Genomic DNA, 21,854 nt, shown 5'->3' with positions numbered 1-21,854 from the left:
CCTGCAGCGCCAGGAAGGCTGATTCCTGAAACCCCAGCTGGGGGGCTGTTGCAGCCTCTGCCCAGGGGACCCACCCTAAACAAGGCCTGGAAAGGGCAGGCTTGGAGTCCAGACTCAGTTTTGTGCCGGCTGGCAAGCGCCTTACTTTCCAGGCCTCAGGAACCTCATCTGTAAAATGGGGGTGATGGAAACAAACCAAACACCTTGAAGGCAGCCAGAGTTCTCCGAGAGCTCCTGGGCTGCCCTCTGGCCGCCATTCTGCAAAGGTGGGGCCATTTCTGCAGCAGTGGAGGCCTTGCAAACCTCCGATTCCCCGCTGGGCTGGTCGGCTTCTTGGAGGGCTTCCTGGAGGAGGGGGCAGGAGAGCCGGGCCCGTAAGGAGAAATGCAGGGTCGCAGAGGGGTGAAGCCGGGTAGCCCTGGCGTCACCCTGGCAGGCGACGCCAGGCCCGAGGCGGTGGGCGTGGAGGGCGAAGGGCGGAGGGCGGTCCCAGAAGGGCGACTCCTATCGGGACTCGGAGGCCGAGGCAGCTCGGCTGCAGGTCACGTGGGCGCCGGCTGGCCAGGTGGGGACAGTGACGCAGGCTGCGCAGCCAGGTACCTGGGGCGCGCCCCGCCGGCCCCTCCCGCCCGGCACTCGGAGCGAGAGCCGCCTGGCGCGCGCCCTGCCCACCTGGCCGCCCACCTGGTGGGGCCGGAGCGCTGCCGCCTCCTGCAGGGCCGCACAGGAAGTGGGGGGGCGGGGACAGGGAGGGACCGAGCGGCCGGGACGGAGCTCGGGGCCTGCAGAGCCTGGAGGTGGCCCGGCCCCCGTCGGCCGCCGAGCTCGTAGCTCCGTCCTCCGCCCCACGGCGCAGGTAAGCCTGGGGGACAGGTGACGGGGGAACAGGTGAGCCTGGGAGACAGGTGGGCCTGGGAAGGGACGGGTGAGCGAGGTGGTGGGGATGAGCCTTGGGGAGGGGGCTGGCAAGGCCGAGGGCGCACTTCCTCCCCTTCGCTTTCCCCGCAAGCCCTGTCCCGGGGGCCGCGTCACTCTGCGGCTGCCGGCCTCCGCGGTGGCTGCCCAGCGGGGGCTGTGGGAGGGGACAGAGCCTGGCTGGACCTAGAGCCCCTGACCTCTGACCCCCCACCCCACCCCGCTCCCCTGGGCTTCGGGCGTCCCAGCTCCCTGCTCCTCCCCTCCTTTGAGCCCTAGGGGACACTCCCTCGCCCTGGACGGGACTCGCAGCCAGAGCTCCCACTGGGGCATCAGGGCTGAGATTACCATAGGGAGCCCCAGGACCTTTGAAAAGGCGGGGCAGGGTGCGCACGGAACGACCCTCCCAGCAACTCCGGAGAATCTGCTGCCCAAACCTGCTTTGGCACCAGGAGTATCAGCCCCAAGAATGAGGACCCCCTCCCCACATCAAACTGGGAACAAACTCCTCCCCCACTCTGGTAGGCAGACTCGGCGGCAGGGAGGGGTCCTGGTGTGCATCCCATCCCGCTAAGAAGGAGGGGGAAGGGAGGAGGGCGGGGCTCGGCTCCCAAAGCTGTGGGTCCCGCTCACTGCCAGGACACCTGGCTTAGCTACCCACCCTCCGTTTCTGCATCCGGGAAGCAAGGATCTTTTTGAGATTTGTGTGGACCTCAGCCCAGCAGCGGGCACGCGGTGGGGGGGCGGCCGGGAGCTCTGCATCTGACCTGGAGGTGAACAGTCTGCACCTCCTGGTGGCGGCTCAGTGGGTGCTTGTCAGGCCAACCAGTCTACCCTGCACCCCTGCTGCCTAGTGCTTAAGGGCGGGGACCCCAGGTCCAAACCCCGGCTCTGTGTAACCTGTTACTTAAGCCCTCTGGGCCTCAGTTTCCTGCTCCGTGAAATGGGAGCAGTTAGAGGGTGCTGACTCAGCTGCAGCTGGATCCTCTTCTGGTTACCGCCCTGCCGATGCCCATGGGCCGCAGAAGCCAGCATCACATCACGGGCACTGCCCAGGGCTTTCCCAAGCTCTCCTGGCAGGGGGGAGTGAGCTGGCGGAGGCCCCTCCCCCTCCTACCTGGGCACCTGCAGGGGAGGAATCTGTGCAGGGCAGGGGCATCTCTGTTCCACAAGGGCTCTGGTTCCCCAGGGGCTCGGGACAGGGGGTGTCTCTCACCCTACACGGGAGACGCTCTTCACCTACACGAGAGGAAACCAGGTGCAGAGTGAGGTGGCGTGACGTGGCTTGCCAGCGGGGCCCCTGAGATGCCAGTCTGTGCGTGACCCGATGGGCACGGCCACTCCCCGCGGCTGGGTCCTGGAATTCTAGTTTCAGTTTCTGAATGGATCTCAGCTGCCCCTCTCTTTCGCCTGTGGCCGTTGTCGCTCTCGGGCGACCGGCCGCCTGTACCAGCATCTTTATTTCCAGTGAGAGTCGCCACTCACCCAGCTGGCCCACTGGGTCAGTGATCTGGGTCAGGACAGTGCCTGGCTCCTTGCCCAGCTCTCCGCTGACCGGCAGCCTGACCTCAGCAGGTCACATTCCCTCTGCTCCTGGTTTCCTCACCTAGCAGAGCAGGGAAATGCCTGCCGTCCAGAAGATCCCTGAGGGGCTAGACACACAAGGAGAGAAGGTGTTTAGAGGACACCCGTGGGTCACCTGTCCAGGCTACCTGGCGGAGTCAGGGCTCTGATTTCTTATCCGGAGCTCCTCTGGGGAAACACTGTGTGCCAGCCAAGGCTGGCACGGGGGCTGGGTTTATGGGGCGGCTGGATTCAGAGCCGGGAGTGGGAGCCACGGGTGGGCCTGTCTGGGTGGGCACTGCTGGCTGAGCCTGCCGGTGCCCGGAGGCATCATAGGAAGGAGACAGCAGGAGACTTTTGCTTGGGGTGGGAGGAGCACGAGGCCTGCCACTGCCCCTCCCACTGCCAGGCTGTGTCTGGGACTGAGGACGGACGGCCAGGCGGGTCTTCCCAACCTCTAGGGAGGCGGGTGAATCTCCAGTTAGCTGAACCGAGGTTTCTCTACCTCAGCACTGCAGACATTTGTTCCGGATGATTCCTTGTCGTGGGTGGTCCTGGGCCCTGTAGGGTATTGAGCAGTGTCCCTGGGCTCTGCCCACAAGAGGCTGGTAGCTCAGCCCCAGCTGTGACCACCAAGAATGTCTCCGGACTTGGCAAAGTGTCCCCCGGGGGGCCAAGCTGCTCTGGTTGAGAGCCCCCAGCTGCCCCGGCCACCCTACAGACAGAAGTGTTTGCTACGTGCTGCATGGTTTATGAAGCCAAATCCTGCCCCACATGCCATGTGACTCCAGGTCTGGAACCTGGCCGGGCAGAATTACCCGAACACAAGGCCATCATCGTGGGTCAAGTTTGTCTGAGCAAAGATGGGGTCTTGTGCACGGTGCCAGGGAGGCCGAGCCTCACCAGGCAGGGTCCTGTCAGCTGGACCTAGAGGGACAGACGTCCCACGGATGGAGGTGTTGTGGTGACGTCACCCAAGGGGTGGCAGGTCCCATACTCGGTGCGGTTTGGGTCCTGGTGGCTGTGAGAGCTGCTGCGACCAGAGCCCCAGGCCCAGGCCAGGAGGGCTGTGTTCTTCAGGGCAGCAGGAGGGACGGTGCTGAGCCTGCCGGGGTCCTGGGAAGCCCATCTGTCAGGAAAAACGAGGGCTCCAGGGGTGCTGGGCTGCAAGGGGCCCTCTGGGCCAGGCCATCGTGAAATGCAGAGCCAGGGCAGGGCCAAGTGCAACGTAGGACCAGACAGGCTGTGTCGGGTCACCTGAGGTTGCCAGAGACCTCCCCCACCTCCACCTGTGGACTCCCAGCCCCCGCTCCTCCCACCCAAGCCCCGCCTGTCCCTTGCCCACCCCTGCACATGTGCTGGGGACACCGGGAAGGGCTGCTTAGTGGCAAAGGGAGAAGCTGTGGTTCCCAGGGCTCAGCCGTAAGGGGCCCTCCCCAGCCCACCCTGAGCAGAAACAGCAGGGCGTCACCCAGGAGGGGGCACAGATGGGTCTAGAAGCTCCTGTGGAGCTGCCCTGGTGGATTCGGCACACCTGAAGCAAAGTACCAAGTGGGCTATAGTTCTCCACATGGAACACCCAGGCCTCTTCAGGAAGACACGGTTCCAGGGAGAGCAGAGCCAGGCAGGTGCCCACGATATCAGCATTCACACATCAGTTTGCGAATTGAGCCCAACTGTTTGTGGGGACGTAAACAGGAAATCATCCCTGCTCCTGAAGGACACACAGGCTCGTCAGGGAGACAGAGGGACATACGGACAGCACGCGGCCCTTGCTGCCGTGGGCATCGGTGGGGGAGCTTCCCAGGGCTGCCTTTGCTGGGGAGCAGACCTGCCTCTGTGGCTCGAGTGGTCACTGCCGGGTGTCTGGTCTCTCTCTCTCGGTGGCATTGCTGCCCACAGAACATGGCCGCCATTGCGACTGTGCTCTCGGCCCTCCCCTGCACTGGCTGCAGGACACCAGGCAAGGGCCAGCATCCGGGGGGGATGCTGAAAGGGATGCTCTTAGGGCCAGTTGGCTGGAGGAGAAGCCTCCAGACATGGACCCTGTGGGGAGTCCCAAAGAGCCTGCCGGGCAGAAGCATGTGCTCACGTGTGTGCGCTCACATGTGTGCTCACGTGTGTGCGCTCACAGGGCACACGGGTCTCCCACCAGAACATGCCTGTCTCCTAAATGGGAGCCGACAGCTGACTGGGACATTGAAAGAGGATGTGGCATCCGCGAAACAAGAACAGACTGCTCTGCATAAAGAGCGAGAGAGAGCTCTTTGTGGGACCAGGAAGACAACGATTGTGTGGTGGAAAGGTGGGAGTCTCCCACAAAGGGGAACAAGAGATGAAGGAGAAGGAGAGAAGAGGTCGGAAATGGGGGGTTCTCACTAAAGGCTGTTCCAGAAAGAGACCAGAGCAAACGGAGGTGGGAGAATTTATCAAAGAAATAGCACTGGAAAATGCACGAACCTAAAACAGGTGGGAAGGACGCACAAGCCTGTGGCTCAGGGAGTGAACGTGGATCCGTTGCCGTGCCTGTCCCCATAGGTGGTAAAACGGAGCAGGGGGAAAGAGAGCCTCCTGTCGTGACCAAGGAGGTGAAGTCAGACCGGCGTCGATGTCTCGTTGGCAGTGAAAGCAGGAAGGCGAGGGAAGAAGGCTTCTCCATTCTGGAAGAAAATAATCTCCAGTGGAACTCTAAAGGCATAAAGAAGACACTTTCAGAGGTCTCCCTCCCTTGACGCTGCCTTGGGAAGGTGCCAGGGACTGGGCCCCAGCTCAGTGGGGGGAGAGGAAGGAAAGGGAGGGCCAGGATGCCAGGTGGGGGTCAGGGGGCCGAGCTCCTGCCCTGAGAGCCGGGAAGGGAGGGCCTGGGGAGAGAGGACTGATGCTTGGACCCTGTGGAGCACACGATCCAGATGCCCAGGGCAAGGACGCTGGAATGCACGGGCGGTGGTGGGGGGGGGGGGGAAGATTAACAGGAAGAAAGCCAGGCAGTAAACAAGAGAGAATTATTAACGCGGCCAGGCTAACACAGACACCCACGGGGCATGGCTGAGCCGCGGGGCGGAGCCTCGTTCACACAGCCAGGGGAGGGTGAGTGATGCTCCAGGCTAGGAGATCTCAAAATAGCAAGTGGGGCTTGTTTAGAAATTGGGGGAACGCTGAAAAGCCAGGAGTGGTGGTTTGTGGGGGACAGGGTGGCGCGGAGGAGGGGACGCCTATCTTGGATGATAAGTCTCTCCTCTCTGTGCTGTTTGACCTTCGAACCTATGCCCAGGTAGCTCTGTGATCAGCTAAGCAGCGGGAGGAAGAAGACAGGGGTCCTGCGACAGCTGCAACCCCAGGAGTCGGCTCCAGCCGGGCCCGGGTCCTGGAGCTCATGCAAGAGCAGGGCAGTGGCCCACGCCCCTGGCACAGTGCCCCTCCCCTTCAGGCCTGGGTCCCGGGCTGGTGGCGCCCCAGGCCTGTGGGTGCGGCTGCCTTGTTTGGAACCGAGGTCACACCCAGCAAGGGCTGGCCTGACAGGCTCCGTCTGGCACCTTCTGGCTCCGGAAGAGCCTTTGCCCTCTCCTGGGAGAGGACGTGTGCCACTGGCTGGGTCTGGGGCCTGGGCTCAGAGGAGGGGACTCAGGCCTGGGGCCTGAGACGGGGAGGAGGGAGAGGAAGGAGGAAGAATGAGGGGATGGGGCGGGCAGGGGTCACGGGCACCACAGTCTCCGTGTTATACAATGTAAACCAACCCCGTGGGAAATACACGGTGGCTAGATAAAAGGATTCAGGAGCTGGACGTCTCCTGGATGCCCACTGGGGTGCATTTGCTTGGCCTGCGTAGATGGAAACCTGTAAGAAACCCATTTCTCGGCCACGCCTGGGTATGGTGCAGCCAAGTTAACACAGGGAGGGTGACCCAGGAAGGTGCAGACCCACCCACGGCTGCCAGTGCCCGGGGAGGCCTGGGGACTCAGAATGCCCCAGGAATGCGTGGGCCATCCTCCTGCTGTGGGCGTGGCCAGGGCTCCAGCGGCAGCCCCTCCCTGCAGCCCGGGAGGCTGAGCTGCTCACACCTTCCTGGGATGCTTTTAGCCGGAGAATCTGGGAGCTGGGGCAGCAGAGCGGGGCGGAGGGCCAGGCCTCTGGGGGCCCCTGAGTTGCTCCCACTGTGCCGTGATTTAGGCCACCCCATGTGGCCAGACCTTCCCAGCCTCCTGTCAGAGGGATTCCTGGGCTGAAGCTCAGAACCTCCAGGGGGAAGCACCCGGACCCAAGGTGTGTGTGTGAGGTGTGCTCAGGCTGGAACCCGCCGGGTGGGTCCAGGGACAGACAGTGGGTCCCTGGTGGCGCCCACCATCCCAGGCCTGGCCCCTCCGGCTGCGTGCACCCAGGTGGGAGAGAGCAGGGCATGCCCTCCCCCCACCACAGAGCTGCTGGATAAACTCCTGGGTCAGCGGTCCTCCCCAGGTCCACAGGGGAAGTGGCACGGGATGCCATGGTGTAGCTCTGAGCTGAGGTTCCCTCCCAGCGGGACCACCTGAGCGGGTGACTTAGAATCTTAGTTCTCCATCTGAAAAAGGCTTCCACCCTTACCCGGCTCTTGTAATTTTAACGTTCAGACGTTCTGCATTTATAAGAAGCGTATGAGTGGTGGCTATTCTCGTTCTTATTAAAAGTAAATGGGAAAGAATGAAAAGATTGAGTTCTCTCCATGTTACGTTTGCGTCGTATGAACTTCTAAACCTTCAGCCGCTCCTCTTGAGGCTCACAGATAACCTTCTATTCGGCACCGGTGACACCATAGCCCCTCGGCGGCCAGGTCCCTGTTTAAGCACTACATGTATGAGCTCCCCACCTTTCCCAGCATCCTCAGGAAGCTGGGTACTTATTATTGTACCCATTTTACATATTTTTAAAGTGAGGCACAGGGTGTAGCAGCTCAGCTTCTGGCTGCGAAGCCAGCCTTTGAGCACCGCATCCTTTCAGCCATACCTCGGGCTCCGGCTGCAGCAGGGCTGCCCTCACCTCTGTCCTTTCCCCCAGGTCACCGCGGCCACTCAGCATGTCCCAGCAGCACTCGGACAGCTCCTTGGAGGAGAAGCTCCTGGAATACCGCTTCCACTCGGAGCTGCATCTCGACACCGAGGGAAACCCAGCGTCCGGGCTCCCGATGGTCCGGGGCTCCCTGCAAAGCAGGAGCAATGCCGCCTTCCAGCCCGACGCCCCGGTGCCCCCGTCGCCGTCCCCTGAGGCCCAGGAGCTCAGGACCATCGTCCTGAGCACGCAGAGCCCGGCAGCCCTCAAGATGGGCACTCAGCAGCTGATCCCCCGGAGCTTGGCTGTGTCCAGCAAGGCTAAGACCCCAGCCCGCCATCAGAGCTTTGGGGCGGCCATGCTCAGCAAAGAGGCTGCCCGGCGGGACCCCCGGCTCCTCCCGGCCCCCAGCTTCTCCCTGGATGACATGGACGTGGACACGGGTCCTGGGGGGATGCTGAGACGAAATCTGAGGAACCAATCCTACCGGGCGGCCATGAAGGGGCTGGGGACCCCCGGCGGCGAGGGCGGCCCCGTCCAGCTCAGCCCCAAGATCCCAGCTCTGGCCGAGGAGCCCAGCCAGCCTTCTGCTCGGTCCACGGCCAAAAATAAGGTAGGGGGCTCATCTGCCTGGGCAACGGGGCGGGGGCCGTGCCTCAAGGGGCCTCGGGAGCTTGTGGGCAGGGAAGGGGCCCGAACACACCTTCACATCATCATGCAGCCGCGCACCTTTTGCAGGCTCCTGGGAGGGTTTATTCCAGTTGAGCTCTACAGCCAGGCCGTGAGCAGAGTGTGAATGTCCCCATTTTATAGATGAGGCAGCTGAGGCTCAGGAAGACCGAAGGTGTTAGCCAGGACCCCGGCTCTCAGCCACAGCGGGGAGCGGAGCCCGGGGAGGAACCAGCCCTTCTCTCCAAGTCGCTCTGAGCACGGAGGGGGAGCCAGCCCATCTGAAGGACAGATTTCAGTCATGGCTTTGCAGCATGGACTGGCCTGGGGTCTGTCTGCCCGAGGGGCGCCCGTCGGGGACTCAGGAGGGCTTGTGGCAGCTCAGAAATCGGATGCTGCCCTGCACGCTCTCCCTCCCTGCCCTGCCTGACCGCCGGCTCAGGGCTCTCTGTGCCCACAGGCACCGTCCCGGTGGCCTCCTCCACCACGGGCTTCTGCCCAGACCATGAGCCCTGGCCCTGATCTGGGGAGAAGCCCAGACCACCTGTCAGAATGCTGGTGACCCAGCGTGCAGAGGGGCAGGGCAGGGAGGACCGCTGTCCTTGGGCTAGAGACACCCCTGGCCTGCGAGGCAGGGCACAGCCCCTGCCGTGCACGCCAGAGAGCCTGGACCCCGACACCTCCACGCCCACCCAGGGCCAGGCCCGCAGGGTCTATTGTTCATTCATGCTTGATTCATGTAGCCAGCCAGCGTTTCCCGAGGCCTCACGCACCCAGTGAGCAGAGGCCCCAGGAGAGCTCCCAGGGTGGTGGGGCTCCTCAGGAGCTCAGGGCCGGGGCGGTGGGGGGGGGTGGTCAGGAGTCCCGGAAAAGAGAGGGTTAAAGTAGAGGCGTGGACACAGGATGGGAGCCAGGTGGAGGACGGGCTGCGGAGACAGCGGGTGCCCGGGCCTGGAGGTGGAAGGGGTGGGGGCGCTGGGGGGTGCCCGGCGGGCAGCAGGGAGAGCCGGGTGCGCCTGGGAGCACCACACGTTCCAGACCAGCACGGGGAGTTTCAGGCTCCAACTTATTTCGAGAAACCAGCTCCCGCTTTCCTGGAACCCGTGCACCTGTGGGTCAGGGGAAATGGTGTCCCAGCCAAGGAAGCGGGCTCTTAGTGGCAACTGGCAGGACCAGGGTATGGGGCCCTGAGAGCCCTGCCCGCCCCCAATTCACCCCTGCGGCCCCACCAGCAGCTGCTGGGACCCCGGGCCTGTGCTGGAGCTGGACGCCAACCTGCCAGGCTCTGCTCTTCCTGCCACCCCAGGTCCCGGACTCGTGGGGCCCCCGTGCGGCCCTGGCTCCCACCCCAGTGTCCCTTCCAGGCCATCTCCCAGCCACACCTGTGCTGCCTTGGCTTCCCCCCAGGCCCACCTTCCTGACCATCTCCTCTCGGCAGCCCTCCTGGGCTGCCCAGCCCTTGGTCACCTGCCCTGCCTGCTCTGAGCCCCATCCCACCCCGTCCTACCTGCCCTGGCCTCTGCCTGGTGGCCCCGCCTCCTTGTGGAGCCAACATTTATTAAGCGCCTTCTGCATGCGCAGCAGAGGCCCCTCGTGTTGGGCGTGGCGTCACATGTGGAGGGTCTGGTCTCTGGGCCCAGGTGCAGGGACTGCTGCCCGCCAGCCCTCCTCCCTGCTGACTGCCCGTGTCTCTGGGTCTCTCCGCACAGAAGACGCTGGGGCGGAAACGTGCACACAAGGGCTCCTTCAAGGACGGTGAGTGTGGCCAAGGGGCGCCGTGGGGCGGCACTGCGGCCGGGCTGGGCCCCGGGGAGGCTGGTCTCACTCGGGCATCCTGGGGGAGACGGAGAACTACGTGCTGGATGGGTTCCCTCTGGGGACTGGAGGGCCTGGTGGCCCGTCTGACCCTGCAGCTCTGATGGGCCTAGAAAGTTCCCTTGGACTCCGTGCTCTCGCAGGGGCAGCGGGCAGACAGAGCCTCCACACTGTCCCTCAGCAGATGTTTGTCAAGCATGCTGTGTGCGCCAGGCCCTGCCGGTGGGACCAAGGCCAGGCAGAGGGCCCTGGGCCTGGGGTGCAGAGACACAGGCCACAGGGACCCAGTGTTAAAGGCTCAGGGGCCGTGGGTGACATCTGGGCTGCAGCAGGGCCCGGAGCAGTGCCTTCAGCCTGCCGAGGGGTGGACGCCAGCAGTGCCCTACGGGGGTTGGCGGGTAGGTGCCCGCCCAGCCTGGATGCAGCAGCCAGCGGGTGTAAGGGGCCCCAGCCAGAAAGGGCCCCCTCCCTGCCAGCCCCAACCTCTGTGGACAGCCACAGGTCCGGGCATGGGGAGGCCTCAGGATTGGGCCTCGTCCCCCAGGACAGCAGCAGTGATGCCCCAGGTCTCAGAGCCAGGGCGGGAGGGAGCTGCAAGGAAGGGCTGCCTCAGAGCCGTCCCGAGCCGCGCACCCGCCCGGCGGGGCTGCTGAGCGCGTGGCCACTGCAGAGCCGGAGAGCGGGAAACCTCACCTCGGGCTGGGGGAATCTCAGGAGGCGGCCTCTAGCGCCCTTGGCCGACCTGGGGACAGCCGCTGCCCAGTCCCCCTCCCCAAGGCCGTGCAGTTTGGCCCGTGCCACTCTCTGATGTGTTGGCTCAGTCCTGGTCTGAAGGTGCCACATTCTGCACGGGATGCCACCCCTGCCCTAGGCTCGGCCAGCTCAGCCACGGGAGTCAGCCGGCCCGAGGGAAGCCTGCTCTGGGGGGCCCTGTACCACCTGACGCTCTCAGGGCCTCCTCGGGGAGGACTCAGCGTGTGGGTTCCCGGGGGGCCAGGACCGCTCAGAGCCCCCAGGCCTGCAGGTGACGCACACCCCCTCTCCCCAGATCCCCGGTTCTACCAGGAGATCCGGGAGCGAGGCCTGAACACCATCCACGAGTCCGACGATGACTTACTCGATGAGTCCTCCAGCCCTGAGGAAACCCAAAAGGCGGATGACCGCATCGTGGTCAAGAGCTACCGGCCCCCCCAGGTCACCTGGAGCCAGCTCCCAGAGGTGGGGCCGGGGTGGCGGGGAGGGGCCCTTCTCCCGACCCCGTGGGTGGTCCTCCCGGTGAGGGGTGCGGCCTCCTGGAAACGCCTGTCTGTGCCCAGCTGGCAGGGAGATCTTCCTGGTGTCTCAGAGCTGCCCTGCCCTGCGGGGCCCCGTGGGGGTGGTCGCTGCGGTGGGGAGAGGGGTTGGGGCGTGTCATCTGTGTGTATGTGACGGTCGTCCCACGGGTGAGCCCCTCACCCTCCCTGAGCTCCCTGCTCAGGCTGACCTGTAGGGACCTGGGGGCACAGGGGACCTCCTCCCAGGGCGCTGTGCCCAGAAAGTGCCAGGAGGGTCCAAATGAGGAGGCCAGAGGGGAGGGGAGAGGCCTGGCCGAAGCTGCGCGCCACTGCCACGCGCCCCCTCACCTTCCACGTCTGAAAATGGGGCTGGTCCCTGCCCTGCAGGGCTGTGGGTTCTCAGTGGAGAGCGTGGCTGGGACAGAGGCGCCGGTGCTCCAAGCAGGTACCCAGGGAGGCAGCTCTCGCTACCCCAGGAAGGCGCAGCTGGCCGTGGCGCAGACTCCTGACCCCGTCCCCTGGGAGCCGAGGGACGGAGCTGCAGTGCGGGCTGTGGGTGCGGTGGGCAGCAGGGAGGGGCATCTGGCTGTTCCTTCTGTCTGCGGTACAACAGGCCTCCTCATTTGCATCCCGTGGGGCAGGAGAGGGGCCGAGGCACCGTGACCACCCAGCGAGATCCAGGACGCTGCATGCCATGGGGCCGCGGGCCAGGGAGGGCCCAAGACGGGGCAGGGGGTTAGGGCAGGCACACGAAAAGTTCCGGAAGTGCACGTGTGTTCCCACCCGCCAGGTGCCAGCTGTGTGCCTGGAGGTGCGTGTGCGCGACCTCCCGGGTCAGGGGTGGGATCCAGGACAGTTTATCCTAGAAACGCTGCCGGAGGTTCTGCTTCCGTCACCTGAGCTCAGGTGTCTCGGCCAAGCCTCTGGGTCCCAGGACGCGTAGGATTTACCTTCCCAGCTCAGGCGCTGCTGGCAGCCTCTGCCCAGCCCGCTGGGGAGGGGAGCACGAATCGGGTGGCCCTGGTCCTACAGAGGGTCGCCCCCGGCAGGCTCTGCAGGCACTCGGCGGGCATACTGTGGCCGAGTGAGCCACGCTCCAGCTGGGGCAGCCGGGGGCCAGGGGACCTGAGGGGTGGAGAGCGGGGCAGTGCGCCATGCTGGAACAGTGTCACCCCTACCTCTGGGCAGGGTGCTCGCTCACCTGGCCCAAGTGTGCCTGAGTCGTGGCCCTGTGCTCAGCACGCCCCTCAGCTTTCCCGGGTGCTTCTGAGTCTCTCCACTACCTCCCAGCCCCCGGCAGCTCTGTGGGACAGAGCCCCGGTCCCACCCCGGAGAGGCCTTTCCCTCCGGACACCCATGCCCTTCCTCGGCTGCCCCAGGGCCGCTCTGAGGGGGGAGGTGTCCTTGGAGAAGAGAGACCTGGGTGAGGGGACCGAGCAGGGACAGGCCAGCTCGGCGGTCCCAGGTGTCCCACGAGGTGCAGCTCTGCCCGGCCAGCCCGGCGTCTCTGGCTCCGTGCTGGCTCTGGCCCGGTGGCAGGATGAGCTTCCTGTGACTCGAGCCCGTGCCGTCCTCAGGTGGCGGAGTCGGGCATCCTGGACAAGCTGCCCGCCGAGGAGCACGAGAGGCAGGAGGTGAGGGGTGGGCTGGGGGCATGGCCCTGCTTCTGACACGCCAGTGGGGGGCGTGGGGACCACAGCCCTGGCGACATCGCCCACTGGCCCATTGGCTGCCTCCCGGTACCCGGCGATGGCTGATGCCCTGGCTGGGGTGGGGGCTGGGGGGGCTACCGTTACCCACTTTCCGGGCGAGGGTGGGAGCCCTTGCCAGCGCCACAGCTCATCAGTGGCCGAGCCAGAGTGCAAGCCCAGGACTTGGGCTCACGGCCACGCTGACGGCCCCAGCCTGCGTCCTGTCCAGGGGGCCCAAGTCCCGACCTGCCCCCTGCCCCCCAATCATATCCCCGCGGCCTGAGCACTGGTCACCCTCGCACCCAGGGCCAGGCCCCGTGTGTGGCAGGGCAGCTCCAGGCAGGGCCTGGCGGGCGCAGCTGCCCCAACGTCCGCTCTGCTCTCGCCCCAGGCCATCTTCGAGATCCTCACATCGGAGTTCTCGTACCAGCACAGCCTCGGCATCCTGGTGGCCGAGTTCCTGCAGTCCCGGGAGCTGCGGGCAACCATGACCCAGACAGAGCACCACCACCTCTTCTCCAACATCACGGACGTGCTGAGCGCCAGCCAGAGGTCAGGCCCGGGCCCAGCCCGTCGGCCCAGCACCCGATGGCGCAGGCTCTCGAGGGCGGGGAGGCTGGGGCTCTGGGTGACCCCGGTCTGCGAGTGTGGATGGACGGCCTGGAACAGCCCTGGGGGGCAGGGAGCACGAGAACCTTACAGGGCCCGCAGCCACCAAGAGCTGGCCCTGGGGACGTGCAAGCACAGAGGGCCAGTGACGAGGCGTGAGGTGCCCGCGGGACGGAGCAGGCTGGAGGCGGCCTTGAGTTGCAGCCCCGGGTCGTGTTCCGGGCTGAGGTGTTTGGTGCCTGGCCCAGGGCTCTGGTTGCAGGGCCAGAAGGTGGATGAGGGGCCGGGTGTGTAGCTGCAGGCCTGCCAGGGCCTCTGTGTGTGTGTGTGTGTTCATGTGCGTGCGTGTGTGGCAGCAAGTGTGTGTGTGTGCGTGCGTGTGTGTGTGTTTACTCCCATGGAGGGCGAGGTCCAGGTAGCACCTGTGTGGGTCCAGCCCCTCACTGCCCTGCACCCTAGGCGACCCCATAACACCCTGTGGCGTCGCCCTGAGCCTCAGCGTCCCCTCCCTAACCTGAGGGGGTGGGTCCCATTCCTGCCCCCTTGCAGACTGGGGTGAGGCATATGGGAGACGATCAGGTGTCAGACCCCAATCACCTGCAAGGAGCAGAACCCCTGCCCCTGCCTTGCGCCGGGCAGAGGCAGCCGGGGCTCCAGGCGGCTCCGGGCAATTCTGACCCAAGTCCCAGGGAATCCAGTCAAAGTGGCAATTTTTTGTCCTACCGTCTGCTCCCCACGATGCTGGCTAGAGTCTGCGAGACTCTAGCAGGAAGTGGCCTTGGATTTGGCCATGGGTATGTGCCCAGTTATTTCAGGCTTAAGGAGCTGATCTGTCCTGGGGTTTTCCCGGGGGGACCCTAGCAGCTGACCCACCCAGCACCTGGTGTGGGTGCATCTGGGAGCCTTGTTCTGTGCGTGTGCGCGTGTGTGCGTGTGTGCGCTCACACGCGCAGGGCCATGGACAGACCGGCAGCCCTTGGGCCTCACCGTCGCTCCCACAGGTTCTTCGAGGACCTGGAGAAGCGGCATAGGGCGCAGGTGTGCGTGGAGGACGTCAGTGACATCCTGGAGGAGCACGCCGAGCGGCACTTCCACCCCTACGTCTCCTACTGCTCCAACGAGGTCTACCAGCAGCGCGCCCTGCAGCAGCTGACGTGAGCCGGCCCCGGGCCCGGGACGGGGCCGGCAGGGGGTGGGTGGGTGGCCTCGGGAGGCTCCGGCCCCTTGCCGCGGGGCACGTTGCTGCTCGCAGCCCGGCTTCTGCAGCTTCCGCCCGATTTCTCCTGATGGACTGGCCTCGCCTCCCGCTGCAGCTGAGAACCCCTTTCTCTGTTGCAGAAGCAGCAGCGCTGCCTTCCGAGAGGCCCTGAGGGAGATCGAGCAACGGCCCGCGTGCGGGGGTCTGCCCATGATCTCCTTCCTGATCCTGCCCATGCAGAGGGTGACCCGGCTGCCCCTCCTGACGGACGTGAGTGCACAGGGAGGTGGCCCGGGGTCCATCTGCAGGCGGAGAGAGCATTGCTCCCTCCTGACCTCCCCCTGCTCCGTCTGTTGTGTATGGTTATGAGGACAATTACAGGACGGCTTTAACGGCCACAGTGACCGTGGCCGCTGTGAGCAGCGCCGCCCGTGGAGCTCCCTCTGCCGGGAGCTGCTCCAGCACTTGCTGGGTTTTGTTCATCTGCTTGATGGTTACGGGGTTCGTTCGTGTCCTGAGTCTGATCCGGTGTCGCCCAGACCCCTGCCGAGCATCAGTCAGGGTTGTTGCTTTCCCCTACCCTCAGCCAGTTGTCCTGGGCGTGGACCTGGGGTGACGCAGGCACCGTCCCCGTCCCCGTTTTGTGGACAGAGGAGCTCCGAGGGGCTTCCTGGAGTGGCTTGTGCTCTGAGATGCCAGCTCATGGGGCAGCGGGCCTCGTGGGGTGAAAGGTACACGTACACACACGTGCACACAAGAGCCCGCACTTGGCAGGAGCCCAGCTGAGCTCTGAGAGGCAGCATGTGGCCCGTGCAGAGCGGGTCAGCATCCCAGGCAGACAGGATATCAGACCCTCCGGGCCCTCGGGGAAGTGGAGAAATAGAGGCTTCAGGGGCCTCCCAGGCTGGAGCACCACAGCCAAGAACTGAAGGGGTGGGGCCTGGGTGCCCCCCGGGGTCTGGCGTTGGTAGGGGAGCCCCTGCCCCAGGCAGGCCCCTGAGCCGGGGTGCAGAAGGCTGCATGTGGCTTCTCACGTCTGGTCTCTTCCTGCAGACACTCTGCCTCAAGACTCAGGGCCACCCCGAGAGATACAAGGCCGCCAGCCGTGCACTCAAGGCCATCAGCAAGGTGAGGGGTCCAGGGTAGGGGAGGCGGTGCCCAGCCCCAGCCCAGCCCCGAGCTCTGTCCCCACGCCCACCCGTTGGCAGAGACCCTGAAGGCGGGGCAGAGAAGGTCTCCAGACGGTCCCTCGCAAGCTCCTCATGGTGCCGGTGGGGAAACTGAGGCCCAGAGAGAGGGCCGCTCACACAGTCGCTGAGCCCGGGGCGGGGCAGGGACCAGGACAGCCGTGAGGGCCGCTGCCGCGGGGGGCCAGGCTAGGCTGGACGGGGCGGGCGCGGGGTCTGGCGTCAGGCTGTGGGCCGGCCCTCAGCACTTGCTCTCACGTGTGCGCCCTGTAGCTGGTGAAGCAGTGCAACGAGGGGGCCCACCGGATGGAGCGCATGGAGCAGATGTACACGCTGCACACACAACTGGACTTCAGTAAGGTCAAGGTAGGCGGGCCCCACCGGCCCCTGACCTGTCCCCAGGCCTGGCTCTGTGTGCGGTCAGGGGTCACCGCCCCCCAGTGTGCAGGCTGGAGGGAGGCCTCTGGGGGTGACCCCCTGCCCCCCGCCGGTGAAGCCCAGGGCTGGGCCTCCGCCTCGACCTCTCCAGGCCTCTTCCCACCTGAAAGCGTGCTCCTTGGCCTCAGGTCTCAGCTCCACCGCCCCCTTGCCTGCGGTGGGTCTGCAGCGGCAGGGGGCAGGCCCCGGGGCCGGTGACGGGGAGCCAGTGGCAGGCCCAGTGGCAGGGCTCAGCCTGGGCCCAAGCTCCTCGTCAGCTGTGCTGGGAGCGGGGGCTGGACGACCTCAGGGCCAGCTCAGGCTTCCTGCTGGGGCCAGGATGGGTCTGTTGGTCCTGGGGGCGGGGGTCTAGGCAGCCTACAACTCCACCCAAGCAAGCAGAGCTCAGACCTCTGACCTCTGCCCACACGGCTCCCCACCATCCCACAGACTAGCCCATCCTTGTGCCGTCCAGGGGCTGCCCCAGCAGCAACTCGGGCCGTCCGGCAAAGTGGGAGCTGCTCTCTGGAATCGGGGCCTGGAGGCAGCCTCTGCCCCACCCCACTACCCTGGCTCTCCCCTCCCCCCACGGCCTGGCTGCAGCAGAGCCCTGTGGGCGTGCGGGTGGGCAGGAGACTCGGGGACCGAGGGTCCCCGGGGCAGCTCTGTGGGCCCGGCCCCAGCTTATCATCGATCAGGCTGAGCTGCTGACCTCTAGCCCCCAGAGACGGCCCGGCAGGCCGGAGCCGATGGGAACCAGTGCCGTGGGCGGAGGGCACAGAGGCTCCGACAAGGGCCACAGGCTCCTTGGGGTGAGTCAGGGTGGCTTCACAGAGGAGGCGTTTGGGTGATGACGGCCACGGACCCACTGAGCCCACACCCTTGGCCGGGGTCTTGAGCCTCTCCTCAGCCGGGCAACAGATGTCACGTTTGGGGTGAAATACGCCCCCGACCAGAGCAAAGACCCAACCCTGGGCCTGGCTGACCCCTGAGCGGGCCTCTCACCCCTCTACCCCCACGTCTCGAAACTGGAGGGCATGAAGGCAGGAGAGCAGCTGGGCCAGGTGGGGGTGCGGGGGCTCAGAGCCCCAGGAGGGGTGAGGTGTCCGGTGGGGCGTGTCAGGGGGGCAGAGGCTGGTGGGCAGGGCCTCCTGGCTCCGTCCCCACCAAGCCTGCCCTGCCTGCCCCTCCCCTTCCGGCTTGACAGGCCAGCGTGCCAGCCTTGCTGGCGGAAGGCTGTCTGAGCACCGGCCATGGCGACATGGGACCCATGTGGCGGAGGCAGGGGTGTCTGCCTTAGCCGGGCCTGTTCTCTGGGCCGCGGAAGGGGAGGGAGCTCCGTTTGCAGCAAAGGCCCCTGGATGCCAGAGGTGGCCCCGCAGATCAGGGGCTCCTCACAGCCTGCGTAGAAGCAGCCGATCCGAGCCCCCTGCTTGGTGTGAGGTGGGCCAGGAGGCTTCCCCAGAGCAGCCTTCGTCCCCTGGTTTGAGGGGAGCCCTCGGTAGGTGCCCTGTGGGCCCCTGGGCCTGGCTGGAAGCAGGGCAGGCCTGTGCTAGGTTGCTGCGCAAGGTCTGGGCCTGGGCCAGGCACAGAGCAGCCGCCCCCTGAGCTCCTGTCCGCGGCCTGAACAGCCCTTTGTCTGAGGCCTGGACAGTCACACTCCCTTCCTCGGTGCAGCCCAGGGAGGCCTGGTCACCCCGTTCCCAGAGGCAGGACTCAGTCCCCATGGCTGCACACCCCTGCCACCCGCCCCGGGACTCACCCCTGTCCCCGCTCTGCCCCCAGTCCCTCCCGCTGATCTCTGCTTCCCGCTGGCTGCTGAAGCGCGGGGAGCTCTTCGTGGTGGAAGAAACCGGGCTTTTCCGAAAACTCTCTAGCCGACCGACATGCTACCTGTTCCTGTTCAACGACGTCCTCGTGGTCACCAAGAAGAAGAGGTGGGCCCCGCCCGTGGTCGCCAGGCTGCATGGCCTTGCGACGGGGAGCAGGCAGCAGCCGTGGCCTTGGAGCCGGGGAGGTGGGCTGGGGCCAGCTCTCGAGAGCATCCTTCCGGCTGGCTGGCCCTCGGGCTGCCCACAGACCTCTGCAGCATCTGGCCGACCGCCTGTCTCCCTACAGTGAGGACAGCTTCGTGGTCCAGGACTACGCCCAGCTGGACCACATCCAGGTCCAGAAGATGGAGCCCTCGGAGGCCTCTCTGCCGGGGGGCGGCAACCGCAGCTCCTTCGTACCACACGCCTTCCAGCTGACCCTGCTGCACAACAGTGAGGGCCGCCAGGAGAAGATCCTGCTATCCTCCGACTCAGTGTAAGATGGGAGGGCTCCGCGGGGGCGGTCCTGAGGGCTCCGCGGGGGCGGGATGCCTAATCCAGGGTTCCGGGACGGCCTAGTCCTCAAGCAGTTCACGCTCCCGGGAGGCGGACACGCCAGCTGCAAAGTGCGCGGCTGAACTGTCCTGTGTGTCCAAGGGGAGAGGACTAAGGAGAAACAAGGCAGGGGAGGGAGCACTGGGTGGGGGCCCTGGGGAGGGGCCTGCGGAAGAGGCACGGCAGTGCAAAGACCGTGAGGCAGGAGGCCCCTGCCAGGAGGACAGTGGGGCTGGAGCACAGGGTGGGGGCCATGCAGGGCAGTGAGGGCAGACGGTGGGGGGACCAGCGCACAGAAAGGTGCTGGCTGGGTCTCCACGCTTCCTCCAGCACGGCCCCCTTTCCAGGTGGGAAGCTGAGGCTGAGCGCTGCTAACAGCAAACTGACGGGGCAGGGCGCTTGGGGTCCAGCGCCAGGAAGCAGGGCAGCCTGGGCCCTGTGGGTGCAGCCGCTGCCCGACTCCATGTCCCTGGCCAGATGTGACTCGGGGTCAGCCTGCCTGGGGGAGGCCTGCCTGCCCCTCCTTCCCGAGCCTGTGACTTCCTGCGCCTCGGCCCCCAGCACAATGGGTCAGGGAGACCAGAGGGGCCACCCACTTACACCTCCAGCTCCCAGCCGGCTCACCAAAGTGTGCCTGGGCAGCGTAATCCTTCATCCCACTGCCTTCCCACCTCGAAGGCTGTGGGGGGCTCAGGGACACCCCGACCCTCCCACCATGCCACACTGGGTGGGGAGTGTGAAGCAAAGGTCGTCAGCTGGTAGGATCGGCCTCGGGCCTCGCTCATGTGCGCTCTGCCCCCAGGAGTGACCGCGCGCGGTGGATCACAGCACTCACGCGCTGGGAGAGGCAGCAGCCAGACCCCACTAACAAAGGAGGTAAGCGCCTGACCCCCCGCCGAACGCAGCAGGGCTCACAACCCCTTCCCGGCCCTGGGGTGGGGGGTGGGCCTGAAGGGGAGAGGTGCTGTCCAGCCCTCTGTCCACCCCACAGCCTGCCCCCAGGGTGACCTGCCAGGTAAGGGGCCCCAGCCCCAGGTACGTGTGTGTCCATCTGCACACACAGGCCCAGCGCTGTCTCAGGGCCTCATCCTCCCTGCTGCTCAGTAGCTGGGGAAACTGAGGCCAAGGAGCTGGAGTGGGCTGGCCTGGAGAGCTGTCACCCGGCTCGGGCCCTACCTGGCCCCTTAGAAGCTGGGTGTACCCTCTGCTGGTGCTGGGCCTTTGGGCCCTGAAAGTGGGAGCAGCAGGTCCTGCAGCCTCTGGAGGGGTCCCAGCTTTAGCCGGAGGGAAGCTGCCACGTGACCGTGTGCTGGGACACCTGGGGGCCCCTGGGCCCCACCGAGACCAAGCCACAGGGGGTGTGTTGGGACTGGAGCCCACCCCCTCCCTGGAATAGTCCTGCTCCTGAGGCCTGCCCTCCCTGCCAGACCTGCTCCAGGTGGAGATCACCAAGGCCTACTTGGCCAAGCAGGCGGACGAGATCACACTGCAGCAGGCAGATGTGGTCCTGGTCCTGGAGCAAGAGGACGGTGAGCACAGGGGATGGGCCTGGGGGATGCACGTGGGGCAGGTGGGAGGGGCCGGGCAGGCTAGTGTTGCGTGAGAGCCTGGGGGCCCCAGCAAGGGTCCAGAGCACACTGGCATGGGCAGCTGCCCTGAGTGCCCCCTCCCCGGAAGTAGGCATGTACTCACAGTGGGCCTGATTCCAGGGCCCCCTTCAGTACCCTCCCTCAAGGACGCCTCCAGTGTCCCCAAGTTGCAGGATCAGAAGTGGGTTCTTGGTCACTCTGTATCCTAAGTGGGAGGGTGGCCCCTGCAAGTACCTGCACAGGACAGACGAAGCTGGTTGGAGTGAGCTCAGCCCCTGAGCCCAGTGTTGGGGCCGAGCACCTGATGGAAGACCAGGTGCCCACGTGACCTTGGGCAAGACGGGGAGGGGGGTCTGCTCCAAGGGATGCCTGGCCCTGGCATCTTCTGGAACAGCAGCTCCGAGGGGGAGCCGACACAGGGGCCCCTGCCTGGTGCCCAGGAGCCTGCTCTCACCTGCCCCGGGTCTGGGTCCAGGATGGTTCTATGGCGAGAGGCTGCGGGATGGAGAGACGGGCTGGTTCCCTGAGGACTTAGCCCGGAGCATCACCAGCCGTGTGGCCGTGGAGGGCAACATGCGCAGGATGGAGCGGCTGCGGGTGGAGACGGACGTGTAGCCGGATCTGCCGGCACCTCGCCAGGCCAGACTGCGGCTGTGCAGCTTTGGTCCACACTCCAGCAAGTGGAGTCCATCCCCAGGGAGCGCAGTGGGCTTGCTCCCAGGGCCTGAAAGCTCCCTGGCCTCCCAAGGCCCCATGGGCTGCAGCGCAGGCTCCGGACATTTCCAAGGAGGAAGGCCATACACCCTCAGGAGGGGCATCCTCCTGGCAAGCTCAGGAGCCGTGCCAGCCCTGACCCCAGGCTGCGTCCCTGGGAGGAGCCCAGCCAGGCCTGCTTGCTGGCCACGCCGTCCCCCAGCTCCTGGCTGTCCCGCCCAGCTCCCTGTGCACCCACAGGGCAGTTATGCCATGGGCGAGTGATCGAGGCAGGTGGCCCTGAGAAGAGCATGGGTGACCTGGAGGGCTCGCCCTCCTGCACCCCTCCTGCCCCATGTTCCCAGAGGAGGGCCAGCTGCCGGCAGGAGACCCTGCAGAGCCAGCACTGGAATTGTGGCTTTGAGACATTAAAGTACTTCTCTAACACCTGGATTTGCACATTTGTGAGCCCCAGTGAAGGCCATACCAGTCCCTGAGAAATTCCCAACGTGCTGTGGGCGGGACTGGTCCCCCCTTCTGTGTGGTCACCTGTGCTGGGCCCCCATTCATGGTCACCCTGTGTTAGTCCTTGGGCCTGCCTCATCTGTCCACCTGGAGCGTCATGGGCAAGCCCATCCCCATGAAGTCCCTTGAGGCTGAGCCTGGCCGGTGGGGCTGAGGGACTCGGGGACATGGCAGAGGCTGTGGGAACCCCTCTGCAGTGTCCTCTCATCCCTCACCTCCCAGCTGGTCTGCTCCCCGAGGATCCCCTGGGACACGCAGGTGGGGAGAGACAGGCTGGCCTGGGCTCTGAGCTGGGGAAGAAGGGTCTTGCTTCCCAGGAGATGG

General features: G+C 65.7%; 1 protein-coding gene across 6 annotated transcripts; it reads left to right on the top strand.

The window, feature by feature from the left end:
- The first annotated feature begins 652 nt into the window (after positions 1-652).
- Positions 653-21,452, top strand: ARHGEF16 (Rho guanine nucleotide exchange factor 16). Of its 6 annotated transcripts, none has more exons than XM_029230834.1 (16): positions 775-856; positions 1,164-1,436; positions 7,507-8,110; positions 9,876-9,921; positions 11,030-11,199; positions 12,833-12,889; positions 13,338-13,498; positions 14,557-14,709; positions 14,894-15,023; positions 15,807-15,881; positions 16,214-16,306; positions 18,143-18,294; positions 18,476-18,664; positions 19,526-19,599; positions 20,151-20,252; positions 20,788-21,452. In XM_029230834.1, the coding sequence occupies exons 3-16, from the start codon at positions 7,526-7,528 to the stop codon at positions 20,925-20,927; spliced, it is 2,127 nt and encodes a 708-aa protein (XP_029086667.1). In that variant the 5' UTR covers positions 775-856; positions 1,164-1,436; positions 7,507-7,525; the 3' UTR covers positions 20,928-21,452. The 6 variants fall into 6 exon arrangements, with proteins under 6 accessions (XP_029086670.1, XP_029086666.1, XP_029086667.1 ...); XM_029230835.1 differs by having other exon boundaries at positions 821-856; positions 1,189-1,436; XM_029230837.1 differs by lacking the exon at positions 1,164-1,436 and having other exon boundaries at positions 653-856; positions 9,879-9,921.
- Positions 21,453-21,854: the final 402 nt, after the last annotated feature.

Source organism: Monodon monoceros, unplaced genomic scaffold (genome assembly GCF_005190385.1).
Source record: "Monodon monoceros isolate NGI ecotype Baffin Bay Population unplaced genomic scaffold, NGI_Narwhal_1 Super_Scaffold_18, whole genome shotgun sequence".
Classification (NCBI taxonomy): domain Eukaryota; kingdom Metazoa; phylum Chordata; class Mammalia; order Artiodactyla; family Monodontidae; genus Monodon; species Monodon monoceros.
Note: the sequence above shows the minus strand (reverse complement) of the source record. Positions and strands in the feature narration are given on the sequence as shown.